Source organism: Osmerus eperlanus, chromosome 5 (assembly GCF_963692335.1).
Source record: "Osmerus eperlanus chromosome 5, fOsmEpe2.1, whole genome shotgun sequence".
Taxonomy (NCBI): Eukaryota; Metazoa; Chordata; class Actinopteri; order Osmeriformes; family Osmeridae; genus Osmerus; species Osmerus eperlanus.
The window spans coordinates 19,313,618-19,331,338 of NC_085022.1; the positions used below are offsets into that span (position 1 = coordinate 19,313,618).

At 43.3% G+C, this 17,721-nt stretch overlaps 2 protein-coding genes across 10 annotated transcripts in view; both read left to right on the forward strand.

The window, feature by feature from the left end:
* The window catches only part of frmd4a (FERM domain containing 4A), a 76,937-nt gene extending 72,707 nt beyond the window's left edge, over nt 1-4,230 (forward strand). For all 8 annotated transcript variants that reach the window (XM_062462379.1, XM_062462380.1, XM_062462381.1 and 5 more), the window contains one exon: nt 311-4,230. In XM_062462379.1, the coding sequence (XP_062318363.1) occupies nt 311-413 (103 nt within the window). In that variant the 3' untranslated portion in view covers nt 414-4,230. The remainder of the gene's footprint in view (nt 1-310) is intronic.
* Nucleotides 4,231-5,483: 1,253 nt separating this feature from the next.
* On the forward strand, nt 5,484-14,609 carry arih1 (ariadne ubiquitin-conjugating enzyme E2 binding protein homolog 1 (Drosophila)). 2 transcript variants are annotated; one of them, XM_062462384.1, is made up of 14 exons: nt 5,484-5,912; nt 7,217-7,284; nt 7,398-7,542; nt 8,883-8,975; nt 9,073-9,128; nt 9,230-9,296; nt 9,421-9,527; nt 9,953-9,995; nt 10,106-10,177; nt 10,262-10,392; nt 10,490-10,547; nt 13,374-13,649; nt 13,774-13,886; nt 14,277-14,609. In XM_062462384.1, the coding sequence occupies exons 1-14, from the start codon at nt 5,628-5,630 to the stop codon at nt 14,359-14,361; spliced, it is 1,599 nt and encodes a 532-aa protein (XP_062318368.1). In that variant the 5' UTR covers nt 5,484-5,627; the 3' UTR covers nt 14,362-14,609. The 2 variants fall into 2 exon arrangements, with proteins under 2 accessions (XP_062318368.1, XP_062318370.1); XM_062462386.1 differs by having other exon boundaries at nt 13,389-13,649.
* Nucleotides 14,610-17,721: the final 3,112 nt, after the last annotated feature.

Sequence of the window (17,721 nt, forward strand, 5' to 3'; positions counted from 1 at the left end):
ACACCCTAGTCCCCCCCCCCCCTAGTTAGCTGAGGATGGTCCACCGTAGCTCCCTCCTCGCTGGTTTTCTCTGTGTGGACTCTGCATGTGCTCCTGTTCTGTTGCGTGGCTGTGTGGTGGTTTCTCTATGTGGCTCATCTCTCCTGCAGATTTACACTAATATAAACTCTTTTTACCATGTGACTAGTGACTAGGAATGAGCTGGAAGGAGCCATGTGTTTGTTTTGAACGAATGTGCTGTCGAAAGCTATTTTGGAGGGGGTGGAAAAAAAGGCTAACGTGAGGTTTCTGTGTCTGTGCGTGCGTGCAGGTCGTTCACCGACAGCTGCTTCCTCAGCAGCCCCCTGTGTTCAGAGCTGGCAGACGTGCAGTGGTACGGACACGACAAGGCCAAACCTGGAACCCTGGTCTGAGACCCCCCGCCTCCTCCATCGCCCTCCCCCGCCCCCCACATGCAAACACACACTCGACTGCCCTCAACCATCCAGCTCCACAAATCAACCACCTCCACCCCAGCCCACCACTGTGCTCTGACTAGACTGACCATAGAACAGATGTACAGCCCCCCTCTCCCCTGTTACCATATAGCTGTCCACACTCCTCTCCCTCTGCTGGGACTTTGCCTTGGAGCAGCCAACCAATGGGAAACCAGAGCCTCAGCTCCTGAACTTTGACCTTGAACCCTGTACCAGAGCTTGTCTACTCCTCGTAACCCAGACACAGAGACTTGGCTAAGGGGAGGGTAAAATAGAGCACACACACAGACATATAGACTACTTCCAATATCCCATATTCATACCCAAACCCCAACCCTGACTGTAGTGACTGTCAGTACTGCCAGCCAATCAGAAGATACTTGATGGATTTGAGCCCCACCCCCTAATTCGGACTAATGTTTGGGGCGAAGTACATTTCTTTTTTCTGTTGTTGCCATTTTTCTTTTCTGTTAATTTCTCCTTTCGTTTTCTATACAAACAAAAAGTTAGCATCACTGAAGACAGACTCTTCTTAGCACTATCAGAAAATGAATCAGTTATTTGTGAACCCATACACAAAAAGAAAGACCAAACAACAAACCCAATTCTAATTCCAAAGCATACCTGTCTTGGACCCAGCCAGAGATCCACCAGACTAAATGGACAGTCCTGTCTCAATGTCAGTCCTACAGCCCCAGGACTGGTGCTCAGCATAGGCTAACTGGGAACTCTGGCTCATGCTGGGGAGTACTCAGACCCCTACTGTGCTGGGAGTGGACACACCATGACTGGGCCTCCAGGAACGGAGATGAGGGCCAGAATCTGCTCCTCCCTGGGCCAGAATCTGCTCCTCCCTGGTCCAGAATCTGCTCCTCCCTGGGCCAGAATCTGCTCCTCCCTGGGCCAGAATCTGCTCCTCCCTGGGCCAGAATCTGCTCCTCCCTGGGCCAGAATCTGCTCCTCCCTGGGCCAGGGGCAGGGAGGGAGCAGGACCAGGCCAGTCACATGTTGTCATGGTGTAGGAGTGGGATAGGGCTGGAGAGGAAAAGGACGTTCCCCCTTTGTCCCTGTGACGCAGGGAACACGAGCCCCCCAGTCCACACCTCAACATAGGGATCAACAGTTATTCCGTAACAATCAAGGCTGATCTGGAGGGATGAAACCTTCTATATTTTTTCATAATTAGATTTTTAGATGGGCCGGGTGAAATGTGAAAGCCAATCATCGGCTGGTGTGTTCAGCAGTGTGTGCCTCTCTTTCATCTCGTCCCTCTCCTTCTGGTCCAAGCTGTTGGAGGGCTGACCTCCCATCGCCCTGTGTGGCTGTCAGCACAACACGGATGGTGGGAGGAGTGTCCATGTGTTCGTTCCTTTGATTGGCTCTCTCTGTCTGGCCCACCCCCGGTATTGGTTTCCTCCTTCTGTGACAGCCAGCAGGTCAGGGTAGCAGACTGGAGGTTCAGAGGCCGACCTTAAACCCCCGGAGCGGCCTCAGGAGAGCGCTTAGTCATGGAAGATAGACATCTCACGAGGAAAGCTCTCATGTTTCAGATCTCTAGATCTCAAAGAGGCGTCTGTGTTTTGTATGATGTTCTTGTAGCTATGCTGTTCTAGCTGTACTACTCAGATTTACTGTTAACCATTCAACACAGGCCAGGCCGTGGTTTTAGACTGTCATATTTTTGCTCAAACCTCCTCTCTCTTTCTCCCAAAACATTGTTCTTTCAGCAGTGCCATCTATGTTTTGTACTGTATCCCAGTAATTCCCATAAACTTCAAATCCGAGAATGCTCTTACAGTAGTCAAGCAGGAAGTGCACAGGATCTGACAAGTCATCAGACCAGAGTTAAGGAGCCGGAAGACGTCTCTTAAATGGACCAGTTAAACTCCTTAGTCAACTGAACCAGGTTTTAGTGTCAACAAATAAAGGTTTTAAATCTGAATTTTTAAGAGCACAACATTTACACAATTACACAGTGTCTTTAAGACTATTATTGGTGAAGAACCAGTATTCTTCAGAACATTTGAATCACAGCACATGATTTAGAATGCATTCCAGATAGCAACACATCCATAAAGACATGCCGACACATATGCACACTCATGTATAAAGACCACCTCACCCTAAAAACAAACAGGGTGTTTATGTCATTGTGCTTTTAATACTGTGGGTGATGTTGTGTGTGAACTTTGACCTTTGGAATGGCCTTGATACGGGGCCTCTGCATCCTTTTGTAACAGGACTGCACCACAGAAAACACAAAGCCATACCCCTGACCTGAGACCAGCCTTTCTCAGCTGTGCATTCATTGAGAACCCAAATCCTTTGCCACATACATAAAGTAACAGGTATTTTAAAGCACACCCTCCGTTTTTTGTACCGAAGAAAGGAAACTGCCTAAAGTTTGACGGGATGCCTCATATGTGAAGTGTTGTTCTTGTATGTAAACAAATGAAACAAGGAATTGTAGTCCCTTATAACAGCTTGTGTCCTCTGCTGAATCATATCCTCACCCAGAACAGCTGGAAGGGTTTTCTTGTTCCAATGGGGTTTCCATCAACTGTTTTATCATTGCACAAGAATAAGACAGTCATATCTGTTTATACTTAGCTAACAGTAGTGGAATTTTTCACAGATTGAGAGAGGCATGTTGCCTTGGTTACTTACTTACAGGAAATATCCTTGAAAAGTTGATAATTCTATCAGTGATGGTCTGGAGGTCATGGTACTATCCCGCTTCTGAGTACGACCACAGAGCCATTTGCTTCTCTGAATCCCGAGAAATGTTATTCACTGATATCTAGACTACCTTATTATGTATGGTAGGGTGTTGCCCATTCCTTGCATGATCCTGTAGCTAGAAAATGATTCTCCCAGAATGGATCCTGCCATACCAAGCCCATCTTCTCCAATCCTCTCCTGCAGAATGCTTGGTTTGACCAGGCTTGGCCCTGGCCTACACACCGACCTTCTGCCCTTACCACTTCTAACCCAACATGCCTCAAGGATCAAGGAACAAAACCAAGAATCCCAAAAAATTATTTAAAATCCTGATTTGACCTTTAACCCCTGCCCCCTGTGGTAATCTCGGACCTCTAAGATCAATGTGATGTATGTATTCTTCCCACATACTGTAATCCCAAACACACCATGCTCTGTGCTCCATAGAAAATGTAAGACATTAGAAAACTTAACTAACTCTTTTATCCATATGTTCCTGTATGGAAGGCACTGTAAGCCTATGTGGGGTTGATAACATTATCTGCTGTTTTAACAATGTTCTTTTTTTATATGAACCAGTATTCTATTGTTAAGTTCTGACATTGTAACAACCCATTCAGGTGCTACACAATGACCAGTTACTGCTTTGTCAAATAGGATACTATAGGCCTCTTTTCATTGTTATCAATAGTTACAAATACCAGATGTGCAAAACTAAGACATACTTTAACAACCATTCAGTAGGACACCCCTCCACCTGTCAATAGCGCATGTAACTTGATTTTATGGGTTCTGTTCAACTGTAAACAGACAGAAAAAGGTGTTGTAGAAAAAAATGTGGAATTGACAAAAAAAATACAGAATTCCACAGTTAATTTATTCTTTTTTCTATTAAGAATTTGTATAGTAACTTTACATTTTTCAAAACTGTGTCGTTGGCAACTGAAGATGAATTTTCCAGATGATAAGACTTGGTGGTTCTTGAGATTATGAAAATAAATTATTGCTGAATGTTCGCAAGATGGAGCCTCTGCCTGTTTTGTCTGCGGCCTCATTCTCCCAGAGAGGAAAGGATGGTAGGCCGAAGACAGGAAGTGGTGATGGTCCTATAGGCAGAACCTCTCCACGTCCTTCTATGGACACAGTTTCTGACAGCATGGACAATCTCAGACAGTCATATCAGAGGAAGTTCCTCCTGACTAAACCACTTCCCCTCTCCCAGACCCCTACCATGTGGTCATACAGCTGTCCACCCCCACACTGTAGGACTCCCTCTGACTGAATTTCCCGAAAGGAAAAAATACGGGATGGGGGGGGGGGGGTCAAGAACAATACCTCTCTGTCATCACAACAGAAGAACACCGAAAAGCTTATTGACAAACCTCACAGCTGACTCTCCTTCCTGTGTTACACTGGAATTTGGGCCGTCTGGATGGATCAAGTACAACCAGTGGCTTCCCTCTAGTGGTGAACGTAGTATAACAACTGCATGTTGTGTTGTAAAGGTCAAAGTAACCCCACTTATGTCACCTTATCTATGAGATTTAAATCTCTCATGAGCACAATACTACAATGAAGGCCTAAATAATAGCCTCTCTGGCATGACACTGCTTGCAGTTTGCTTAGCCTACGTTTTGGATCAGTGCCTTGGTCCAGACCTGCGAGGTCCAGCACAAAGTCATCCCCACAGACCATCAAATGACAGTCTCTCAGTTTAGGCTTGACCACATTTTACCAGACCACCAGCTGGCAAACGCAGGACCACGATTTCCAAACTGAGACGTAATAGGATTTGGGGTAGGCCTACTAGGTCACTTTCTGGTCTTGGCATCAAAAAGCAATCGCATACAGCCGCATTTAGGGGTACGGGTTATAGCCTATCTTGAAGAAAATACATCCGAAGCTGCAATAGCCCTGGACATCCATTGGGTCTTTCACTCGATCACAGCAAACAATGAATGTTTGTATTTTTTTTTATTACCATCACTAGGTTACTAAATTCCTAAACCGAATTTACTATTTAACCCAATTTAACACTAGACGTTTTTATTACTAAGTTATTTTCTTCTGAACACGGGAAACGGGTCTTTCGTTGTAATGTAGCTACATCGAGAAACGAATTTGATATCAATAATAATTAAATGTAGGCTATTTCTTTGCTTTTAATGTTTCAGTTGCTAATTTACTATTTTGTAATATCACAGTTTTAAAAAATCCGAGTCATCCAAATGACGTTGGACCACTCAGTTCATGACGCTGCGTCTCTTTGTTGGCCCAGTAGCGGGCGATGTTGTGTTGTTATTTTTACTGCATCTGAAAATTCAAGCCTCGAACAGTTTAGCTAGCTTAAATTGTGTTTTGTCCCATTGCCCGCATCACCTATGCTAAGTTAATAGGTCTGCTTGTCACAAGTTGATTATAGCCCCAGTAATGGACTCAGACGAGGGTTATAATTATGAATTCGATGACGAAGAAGAAGAATGTAGCGAAGACAGCGCCGAAGAGGAAACCGAGGACGACACCCTGGAGCTCGGAGATGTGGAGTTGGTCGATCCTGTTGTCGCTGGCGGAGAAAGAGACGAGTGTGGAGAGACCGGAGGAAGCGGCCACGGGCCTGGTCAAGATGAGGAGGACTACCGATTCGAAGTGCTCACAGCTGAACAGATCCTTCAGCATATGGTCGAGTGTATCAGAGAGGTCAATGAGGTCATCCAGGTAGGTACAGTATTCAAGGATGTCAGCTGCAGGAAATATCGGGGACGAAGTAGTATTAGGCAGGCCACTGACTGACTGAAAACGGTAAAGGCGTTTAGCTTTAGCTAGAGACTAGATTGCTAACAACCAAGCCACAGAGTTTAGCAAGCTAGGCTACCTTAACTGCCGGTGTCATCAAACCAGTTTACAAGTAGCATTGTTACATTCAGTTCGTGTAAAGAGGGAAAAGAGACAGGAAAACAATTGGTATCCCTATTTTGTATTGTCAACCTATTTTACTAACTACAGTAAGCAAGCCAGTTAGCTAGCAAGCCAACTGCTATCTTTTAGATGTGATGATGCATACTGTATATAGTAAGCATACCTCCCAGCATTTGAGTGTGAGCTACTGTAAACGAACTGGGCGGTAACAAACGTTGGTCTAGCTAGCCTAGCTCTGGTACTTAAATGTTTTATCTTGGAGCTAAGGTAGCTAATAGTATTTGAGGGCCACTATAGAATAAGTTGCTCTACCGATGTTTGTGTGATCCTCATAATTTAGCCTAATACTGTACAACCTCCAGATAGTGACCTGAATCATCAAATGATCCCAACTTTCACTTGGTGGCCAACGGCCTAACACAATCTCCCTTCCAGAGTTTGTTATTGTGCCATCACCTGAACTGCAACTGGTAGGGATTCAAATAGTTTATAGTAAATGTCGTTTTATACAATAACAGGCCTGATGCTATATTGTGAGAGACATTTGCAAAACGTGCATGGTATAGTGCCAACGCCTGTCCAGTAAAGTATGTCTTAAGTTATGATTGGGAGGTAGCAAATGAAGAACAGTTACTCACTAAAAGCGCTTCTTGTATTGTTGTCTGACATCAATGCATAGGGTTATTGGAAGATGGAGACAGTGATTTTGTCATATTGTGTTGAGGCTGAACTCTGAGCCATGCTAGCAAAGACAAGTAGGCCTCCATACTATTTTGCTGAACTATGTATATTAGAATGACCAATAGTTAGTTCCTCAGTATAGAGCACCGTTCTTCAGTTGAACTTTGCTGAAAGATAGTTGATAGATCACAGTCTGTTTGCAACAGCATCTTTCAAAGTTACAATAGGTACGTTGTCTGCAAGTTATGAACATTAAGTTAATTACAATAGTCTTAGTGTGGATCATCTTGTGAATGAATAATGACAAACATAATTTTTACATTTTCCATCTCTGAATGCACATGAACAACAATGTCTGTGTGTGTGTGTGTGTCTGTGTGTGTGTGTCTGTGTGTGTGTGTGTGTGTGTCTGTGTTTTTTAGAATCCTGCAACCATTACAAGAATGCTTCTTAGTCACTTCAACTGGGATAAAGAGAAGCTTATGGAAAGGCATGTGTCCTTACAGTCAGCGATCCCATCATAAAACATTAGCCTACCTAAAGTAGTCCGAATAGAATTCTACCCTAACGTTTGTCTTCTTGTCTTATCAAATGTCTTTCCAGGTACTTTGATGGTAACTTGGACAAGCTGTTCTCAGAGTGTCACGTAATCAACCCCAATAAGAAATCTCGGACTCGCCCAATGAACACAAGGTCATCTGCACAGGACTTGCCATGTCAGATCTGCTTCCTGAATTACCCCAACTCGGTCAGTATCCTTAGACGTTCAACATTTTCATCTCATTGCTCTCTACCTGGCTTGAACTTGGGTGTTAGCACCTCTTAACCATCTGCATGTGTGTGTGGTACTGGGCCATGCAGAGCTGTGTCATAATAGATCAGCAGCAACTTGGAAGTCAGGACTAAATTAAGTCTGTGCTGCCCTAGGATGGGAAGCTAAAGGCTAGAAGACTGATTTTGAGTGACTTGGAGAGGAGATGTTTGATTTGAGTGAGCGAGCTGTTTTCCATGTTTAAGTTAGATTTCTGTTTCATTGTCTGGATTCTGAAATTGCTACTGTTGGTTGGGATTTGCATTTGCGGGTTAAACTCCTTTGGATCCTGAGTTGCAGGTAAGCTCCATTGAGCACTAGATAACGTTTTTGAATAATTGCAAACTAGAATTTGACCAAGGTCTACTAAGATGCTATGTCAATTTTGGTTTTATTGATGCTGCACTATGAATTCAGAACCATTTGAAAATGCTTCAAACAAGCATTTCAATGCTGCTCTTCACTGAATTCTTATATTTAAAGGGGGGCTGTTTTGCAATACATTGTACTAGCTGTCCACTAAGAGACGTCAAACAAAATATCCCTTTTTACATTTTAGTTTTTACATCTGGTAGTCCTGATAGCACTTGCCTTTTATATCAAACAATATGTCTTTGCATTGTCTCTGATATCCCTTCATCCTTTGCTGTATGTTTAATTTGTGGGATCAAGTCCTCTGGGTTCCTGAGGTCAGGCTGATTTGGGAACTGAAGGCCATGAAGACCAAAGAGTCTTATCAGTTTCAGTTTGAATTACCTTCAGCTCAGAAAAGTTCTGTTTGAACTCTTTATCTTTCCATTGGCCTTTCATTTGCCTCATCTGTCCTTTGCTGCTCGTGATGGGGGGTCAGGTGGCTGAGCGGTGAGGGAAGCGGGCTAGTAATCTGAAGGTTGCCAGTTCGATTCCTGGCCGTGCCAAATGACGTTGTGTCCTTGGGCAAGGCACTTCACCCTACTTGCCTCGGGGAGAATGTCCCTGTACTTACTGTAAGTCGCTCTGGATAAGAGCGTCTGCTAAATGACTAAATGTAAATGTAAACCCAAGAAGGATCATTTATTTTTGATGTATGTAGCCTCCCTATTTCATTAGTTTCAAAGAACCCATCTTAAAAGGCTCTGGCACATCTGTGACATGTCATTCATCGATCTTCTAGTGGCGATGGTATGGCTCTGGCGTAAACTGAGTCTGATAGACGGCCTCTTGATATTTAGATTGTTGCCCTGTATGGTTTTTGGTTTGTTTTAAATCCAAAGGTATGCTTGTCTGTGTGTACACAGTACTTCACTGGCCTGGAGTGTGGACACAAGTTCTGCATGCAGTGCTGGGGGGACTACCTGACCACCAAAATTATCGAGGAGGGAATGGGACAGGTACAAATATCCCTGCCTTCTTGATTCATTGTCATGGCAACAAACATAAAACATTTATTTGACATGATTAATTGACCTCCTGTGTTGTGTTTTTTAGACCATATCCTGTCCTGCGCATAGTTGTGACATTTTAGTGGATGACAACACAGTTATGTAAGTATGCCTTCCCTTATGTTTGTGATATAGCATGACATGTCAAATGAAAAAAAAATTTTTTTTATCAATAGTAACATCAGTTTTGGAATTCTCTCCAGGCGCCTCATAACAGATTCAAAAGTCAAGTTGAAGTACCAGCATTTAATCACCAATAGTTTTGTAGAGGTAAGCTTGCATGTTGTTTGTAAGTCCACAATGCTGTTAGTGAAAATCCATTCGTCTTTGCACATTGACTTGTGTCATCACCTAACCCTGAAATCCATATTTCGACCTGGATGTTTTCTTCTAGTGCAATAGACTGTTGAAGTGGTGTCCTGCCCCTGACTGCCATCATGTTGTCAAAGTCCAGTACCCTGACGCCAAACCAGTGAGGTGCAAGTGCAGCCGTCTGTTTTGGTAAGAAATCGACATGAATTGACTTAATTGTCCTCTACTGAATATCACAAGTGGCCTGTGTCTCGAAGAGCTCAGGGGTGTTCGCCTGTGAAGTGACGCTAAGCCTTTGCTACTAAGCAACAGCCAATCAAAAGCCACTATCCACCACTCCTTCTGGGGCCTTGTAATAGCAAGGTCCCCAGGGCTACAGTTTCTTGTTTACAGGTTCTCAAACACTGATGCTAGAACACAAGGGATTCTTAACACCAATTATCCTGTGTCACCTCAATGTCACATCATGTTACAGTCTTAATCACTAAAGAAATACACCTGTTCATCAATAACTTCCTGCTTGTGGTCCATGTTCTGCTTTGCTGCCTGTAACTGAACCTGCATATAGAATATTTATGAAACAACATCGATGTAATTTTTTTTTTCTTTTGCAGCTTTAATTGTGGTGAGAACTGGCATGACCCTGTCAAGTGTAAGGTATGTCAGTTATCATGAACTCACAGATTACAACCTCCTTTAACTGGGGACGTTATCAAAAGGCCGAACACCATTAATGCCAAACTGGTCTTCTCTCACACTGGTTATAGTGGCTCCGGAAGTGGATCAAGAAATGTGACGACGACAGTGAAACATCAAACTGGATTGCAGCAAATACCAAGGTATGGCTGAACCATTCCGCCTCATACTTCTGGACGTTCTGTGGAGAGTACACAGCAACTCCTAAACTGTACTTTCTCTGGCAGGAATGTCCCAAATGCCATGTGACCATCGAGAAAGACGGAGGGTGCAATCACATGGTGTGTCGGAACCAGAACTGCAAAGCCGAGTTCTGCTGGGTCTGCCTGGGTCCGTGGGAACCACACGGGTCGGCCTGGTGAGTCAGGAAATGCACATGGCTTTACATGAAATGAAGTCTTCTCACGGAAACGTCCGTGGATCAGTTTTGTTGATCCATGGGTTTTGATCCACAGGTACAATTGCAATCGCTACAATGAAGATGATGCGAAAGCGGCCAGAGATGCGCAGGAGGTAATTATCAATAATTAATGATGCAGGTCTTGTTGTAGAATTTGTTTCAAAAGGATTCTCAAAAAGTAGAGTCGAAGACAGAATATCTTTCAATATCAAGGCATCCTGATGTGTTTATTCAGCAATGCGGCAGCAGTACAATAAAACAGAAAAAGCTATCAAATATCTCGGACATCCCCTTATATAGTCTAATTAAGGAAGTCCCCCGCCCTGCATGCTGCGATTTCACAACCTTCTTGTAGGTTCTAGAAGGTTTTTCCCATGTTTTGGCTAAGGCCATCCTGTCCTAGACCCCAACATGCATGCACACTCACTATCTCCAATGTCCCCTCAAAACCTCCTCTCTGTTCCCATTTTTCCTGAGACCCAAGTTCACCCCATACTTCCTGATCAACACACATCCTCTTTAAGGAGAGCCTCATCCTTCTCTCACCACTCCCTTGGCTAGGTCAGCTTGACCTGTCACTCTCGCTTCCTACTCCCTCCTTATGGGGGTTCATGGATCCCACACTTTAAAGGCTACTCCTCCGTTCCCCCTTCAAACTTAAGTCTTCCCAGCTGCTCACCCTCGGAAGCTTCCATGTTCTCTGTCCCCAAACTGTTGTTATTCACTCTTAGCCTCATAACAACTCCTTTTGAGTCCATACAATACACATCAGTCCCAGACAAAAAAAATTCACCCCAGCCCCCCTTTCTCCTTCAACAGCATCTCCTTTCTGTACTGTTCTTACTACAGTTCAAACCTTAGGCCTTCTCTCCCTCCTCCCTATGTACCACACAAGCCGTTCACCCTGCCCCATTGATCAATAATCCACAACAGTCTTAAGTAATCTGTCTTGACATTTTTGGGAGAATAAATTGTTATTTTTACAGCCCTTAACTCTAGGACTAGGAGTAATACTATCTCTCCTGTTAGCCATCTGTCCTGCTCCAACTACTGCTCCGTTTATCAGTTAACTCTTACAACCCTCAACTCATCTTAATTGTCCAAACACACCTGTAAGAAGCAACAGTTAGTCACAGGATGTCTTTAAACAATGAACACAGATACCTTACATATCAAACCACACTTAAACACATACATTTTACATACAACCTAAAATTCAATATCATAAACTTTCAGTTTTATCATATGCCTTGTAGTAAATTAGGGCCTCAATATCTTGAGGAAAAATGATAAATTGAGCCAGAATAAACTTTGTAAGCGAAAATTCTGAAGACACTGTGCACTCAAATAGTCAAAAGGCCGGATTAACACAAATTATTTATTCAATATAAAAGTTACTTAACAGATCTACTGGAGGACACATACACAAATGTCGTTCAGCTGAGTTATAAAGACCCTCCAGACTTTAAATTCAAACAAAACTTTATAACAACGTAACCGTCATCAACACGCAAACATAAGACAATACCACAAAACCACCTGTTCTGATGCCAGACCTATCTTCAGCTTCGATATTTAAAGTGCCCTGCAATTATCAAGCATCTAGTCTCTCTAAACAACCATCAATTAATATAAAGATTGAACACACTCTTCTCCATAGTGGATGTCTTAACAGGAAAAGGTAATCTAGCATCTTCTCTTTAACACATTCCCAAAAACTCATAACTCTTAAGTCACCCAAACTTTGCGTCTATGGATTCCCTCCCTGGTCAAACTACCCCCTCAGGTCTAACAAACATTCCTATAAATCCTTCACCCCCTCTTGACCTAACTCCTTTTCTGCTAAATGAAAGCTAGTCCCAGGATGTTCCTTAACAATGAACAAAGGAGCTTAAAATGTAACCACAATTAAAACACATTCATTCTCCACACAACCAAATCTATTACACTATTCACGGAATACTATGCTTTGAAGAAGCTCATCAAAACATCAAGAGTGAAGTTATGTAAATTATCAGGCGTGTCAATAGTCGCAATTTCCCCCGGTACTGATAGTTTGCTGCGATGTGAAAACTTTATTTTCCTCTGGCCATACTGTCCCAGTGTCTAGCTGTCAGAGTTCAGGGTGCAGAGGAGTGACCACTGAGGGTGCAGAGGAGTGACCACTGAGGGTGCAGAGGAGTGATAACTGAGGGTGCAGAGGGGTGACCACTGAGGGTGCAGAGGGGTGACCACTGAGGGTGCAGAGGGGTGACCACTGAGGGTGCAGAGGGGTGACCACTGAGGGTGCAGAGGGGTGACCACTGAGGGTGCAGAGGGGTGACCACTGAGGGTGCAGAGGAGTGACCACTGAGGGTGCAGAGGGGTGACCACTGAGGGTGCAGAGGGGTGACCACTGAGGGTGCAGAGGGGTGACCACTGAGGGTGCAGAGGAGTGACCACTGAGGGTGCAGAGGGGTGACCACTGAGGGTGCAGAGGGGTGACCACTGAGGGTGCAGAGGAGTGACAACTGAGGGTGCAGAGGGGTGACCACTGAGGGTGCAGAGGGGTGACCACTGAGGGTGCAGAGGGGTGACCACTGAGGGTGCAGAGGGGTGACCACTGAGGGTGCAGAGGGGTGACCACTGAGGGTGCAGAGGAGTGATAACTGAGGGTGCAGAGGAGTGACCACTGAGGGTGCAGAGGGGTGACCACTGAGGGTGCAGAGGAGTGATAACTGAGGGTGCAGAGGGGTGACCACTGAGGGTGCAGAGGGGTGACCACTGAGGGTGCAGAGGAGTGACCACTGAGGGTGCAGAGGAGTGACCGCTGAGGGTGCAGAGGAGTGACCACTGAGGGTGCAGAGGAGTGACCACTGATGGTGCAGAGGGGTGACCACTGAGGGTGCAGATGGGTGACCGCTGGTGCGCAGCCCAGTTTCCTTTGTAATTAAAGCTAGGCGTGTGCTCTGCAGCGCTCCAGGGCCGCCTTGCAGAGGTACCTGTTCTACTGCAACCGCTACATGAACCACATGCAGAGCCTGCGGTTCGAGCACAAGCTGTACGCCCAGGTGAAGCAGAAGATGGAGGAGATGCAGCAACACAACATGTCCTGGATCGAGGTGCAGTTCCTGAAGAAGGCCGTGGACGTGCTGTGTCAGTGTCGCTCCACCCTCATGTTCACCTACGTCTTCGCCTTCTACCTCAAGAAGAATAACCAGTCTATTATCTTCGAGGTACAATACGGTGGAAGATGGTTCCTGGAAATGTTGATACAGTGTGTGTGTGTGTCTGTTTATGTACCACAGCTAACGATCAGGACAGCCTAGCACTGTCTGATTATATTGTTTGTGGGCTCAGAACAACCAGGCTGACTTGGAGAACGCCACCGAAGTGCTGTCTGGATACCTGGAGCGAGATATCTCCCAGGACTCGCTGCAGGACATCAAGCAAAAAGTACAAGATAAATACAGGTGGGTCAGGGCTCACCGGGGAAAACATGCATACCACACGGGCTGAGACCTTACCACAGCGGCCCGGGTTCGAATCCAGCCTGGACCCTTTGATACATGTGATCCCCTCTCTTTCTCTCACCTTTCCTATCTTGTCTCATATTGTCGTTGTTTTTAAATCAAGCTAAAAAGCTGAAATATTTCTCTTAAAAAAAAAAAAAATTATACAAGTGGTTCCAATACTGTCCCGTGGTTTGTCACATTCCCGAGTCTGTCACACAGTTGTCGTGTGTGAACTGACTATAAACTGAGAATACATACGTGGGTACAATGGGACAGTAGTACAATTGGACAATCTCATCCACAAGTGATAGTCAGGAAAAACACCTATTTGTTCTTCTGTACCTGCAGATACTGTGAGAGCCGACGAAGAATGCTGCTCCAGCACGTCCATGAAGGCTATGAGAAAGACCTGTGGGAGTACATAGAAGATTGAGGTCACATTCCTGAACCATGGACTCCTCGGTTTCATCACAGACTAGAGCGCTGATGCAATTAAGAGCGCAGGCCGGCCCTCTGCCAGCACCACCCACGGTTGCATCCTTTTCCCTTTTTTCTTTAACTTTAAAGTCAATTATATTGATTACAATGGTATAATTTTAAGTGTAATACAGTATTGATAAGAACAGAATCTGAGAATGCAGAACACTGACAGACATTCTCTTCTGGTTTATAATATAACTCACCTTAAAAAAAAAAAAAAAAGAACATCTTTTTTTTCTCATCTTGTAGAGGTTTTGGTTTTGACATAATCTTTTATATTTGTGTGAAAATGTTTATGGCACAGCTTAACTTCCTGGGTCCATGTGGTATGAACAGGATTTTTATTGACAAGATATTTTGGTTTAAAAACAAATAATGAAAAGAAAGAAATTGACAAACTGATGGCCTCATCAATCAGGCAAATCTGTATTTTTCCATATGCATGGAAGTTATAGTGCAAGAGTGGCACGTGTTAACTCCGAAATTCTTTACCAATATTCAAAAGAGAGTTACTGGATATTGGCAATGTAGTTTGAGTCTGCTCGACATAGTTGGAATCCTGAGTGGGGTGTGGGAGGGAATGGTTGGCAACAAAACCTTCCGATCACCCTGCAGAGACAAAGCTGTGCCGAAGACAGATTGACTCAGCAAGAGGGTCAGATAAAAACCTCAGTCTGTGTGTGCCAAGTCCTGAGACTGTGGGCCCTATAGAAGACACAGCATTCTTGGCAAACCGAGGAACAGAACCGACGTCACAGGCAGAATGCACTATATATGAGCCTTGTTGCTCTCTACACTAATACCCTCTGTACGCCCTGTACTTGTTTTTAGAAATGTTAAACATTTTAAGAATGACACTACTCAAAAGCCAAACTAAGTGACATTCACTTAACTGTTTTTGTTTGCTTGCTCTATCCCGACCTGGCTTGAGGTGATCTCAAAGTTCAGCATGCACCTTGGGGATAGAATGAGGGTAAAGAAATGTAGTGACAGCATAGTCTTCTGTAGCAGGTTCTTAAAAGTAACCTATATCCCCAACAGGTTCAGCCATTCACATTCTGAAGTTCCAGGAGTTATGGGTGTGATGATGACCGTGCTTTTAGGAAAATAGCTTTTTTTATTTTGTAGAGAAACTTAATATTGCTTTGCTGTGGAAATTGACTCACCCTAGCCTTGGTGGACAGAAGAGGAATACAGGCCTTTTTAAAGCATCTTCTTGATAGTAGGATTGGGGTGTGAAATGACAAATGTTTGTGATTTACCAGCCCCATCCGTTTCTACAGTGGTTTCTCTGGACACGGGCCTGTCTGCAGACCGACAGGTGTTCTTGTACTGTAACAGTCTTCCTTAGGCTAGGGTACGTGCACAAAGACCTGCTATTACAAGGCAGAAGGTGGCACCAAAGCGTCAGTCATCTTTCAAACCAATGTTTGTTGCCTAAGTTCAAGATGTTTGGGAAATTCAAGTGCTCGCCCAAATTTACAAATGCCCTTGTGTCTGAAATTATTTTAGGAAGCAAACTGTTGATTTGAAGATGTCTGTTCTTGGGAAGGGTAGCTCTCAATTATATAAATAATTCAAAGGAACTGTATACAAGCAGTTTCCAGTCTTATGTGTTACAATGTATTATATGAATCTGGTTAAGAGCTGTGTTTGACTTCCAGATTTTTTTTTTTTTTTTTTTTGATTGGACAAAAAAAAGTTTGTAATTCCAATTTGGAAATTTCAATTTGGAAAGATTTAAATGCATGTGCAGGTGACAGGCTAATTAAGATTCAAGTTGAATGGATATTAAGATGTGCAATTTTCTGTCGGGTGTCCTTCAGGTGCAGTACACATGCCCTGTCATTGTTATTTTGGAGCCCAAGGGCTCAAGTTATATATTATCCATGTCTGCAAGTTGTTCATGATCATTTCAAGTTAACATAAGTAACATAAGCAAGTACCTTTAATTTGGTTCAGGGTTCCCGCGGGGTCTGAAAAAGTCAAAAACATTAAATTTAAGGCCTTAAAGCGTCTTAAAAATTGCCAGATTTTCATCCGAGGTCTTAAATTTAATTTGGTATGGTCTAAAAAAGGTTTTACGCTTGTTTATTTCCAGAAACGCTGGCCGTAGAAAGTTATTACAAAGTAGCAAAAAAGTATTGTTGTAGCCAATATTTATGAAACTATGTGAAGGTGAAGTCCCACATCTCACATGACCACAATGTAACTTTTAACTTAAAATAAACAATTGAACATTTGGAGTTGCGGTACTGCCCCAGCATGTCTGAAAGAGCATGCACACTAACCCAGTGAGCTAACAGGGGAGCCCCAGCATGTCTGAAAGAGCACGCACACTAACCCAGTGAGCTAACCAGGGAGCCCTGCTTTCTCCTGGTTTTCTGACACCCCAACTCTGCAGGTTGTTACAACTAGATAGTTCAATGGCTAATTTAAATGTTGAGTGGAAATAGTTATGATCCCTGATAGCTCAGTGGTTAAGGATGTGGGCTACTGTCTTGTGTTCAAATCTGGTTGAAGGATCTTCTTACAGCTCAATTTTTGCTCTTCGACTTTAAAAAAAATCTCGATTTATAAATAAAATAAAAGGTACACTACATAGGTACATACATAAAAGGTACCGTGTTTGGCAGCAGACTCAATGGTACACATGCTTACCCACTGAGCCAGAGGTTTCCTGCAAAGTTACTTTCTACAAGACGGTGTAATTGCCCTTATGACACTACTAAATGCCAAAGGACAACGTACGTTTTGTTTTTGTTAATGCCAAGTTATAAAACAGAATACTCTGCCTTCTAATCATACATAAATTAAATTAGGTAACTAATGTGATTGCTTTATCTGTAAATTAAATTAATGCTTTTTCAATGACTGAATTCATTGAAATTAAAAAGTTTTTTTCAGAATTTCTTTGATTTGAATATTTTTGGGGTAATGCGTCGTGTAGGTCTTAAAAAGGTCTTAAATTTGAATTTTCTGAAACCTGCAGGAACCCTGTTGGTTGAGACATCCCAAAACTTTTAATACTTTTCTACATCTTTTGGTTATGCTATTAAAATGTTATCTCTTATTTACATAATGTAAAAATGTGGAAGAAATTAGTTGTTGTTTTGGAGAAAAATTAAAGTGCAAAAGGTTGCAATATTACTTATGGAGTGATTGCGATATTTACTGTATTTACTGTCAACTTTAACAAGTAACATATTGGTGACACGTTAGGAGTTTGTAAATGACAGTGTTAGCGCACTAGTACACCTCCATGATTCATGACAAAATAGGTAAGCAAGCATTCAAATTTCAAGATAACCGG

Coding starts and splice junctions, on each gene's coding strand:
- arih1 (XM_062462384.1), top strand. CDS start 5,628: ATGGACTCAGACGAGGGTTATAATTATGAATTCGATGACGAAGAAGAA. Junction 7,285..7,397: donor AAAGAGAAGCTTATGGAAAG/GCATGTGTCCTT, acceptor ATGTCTTTCCAG/GTACTTTGATGGTAACTTGG. Junction 9,129..9,229: donor GTGGATGACAACACAGTTAT/GTAAGTATGCCT, acceptor AATTCTCTCCAG/GCGCCTCATAACAGATTCAA.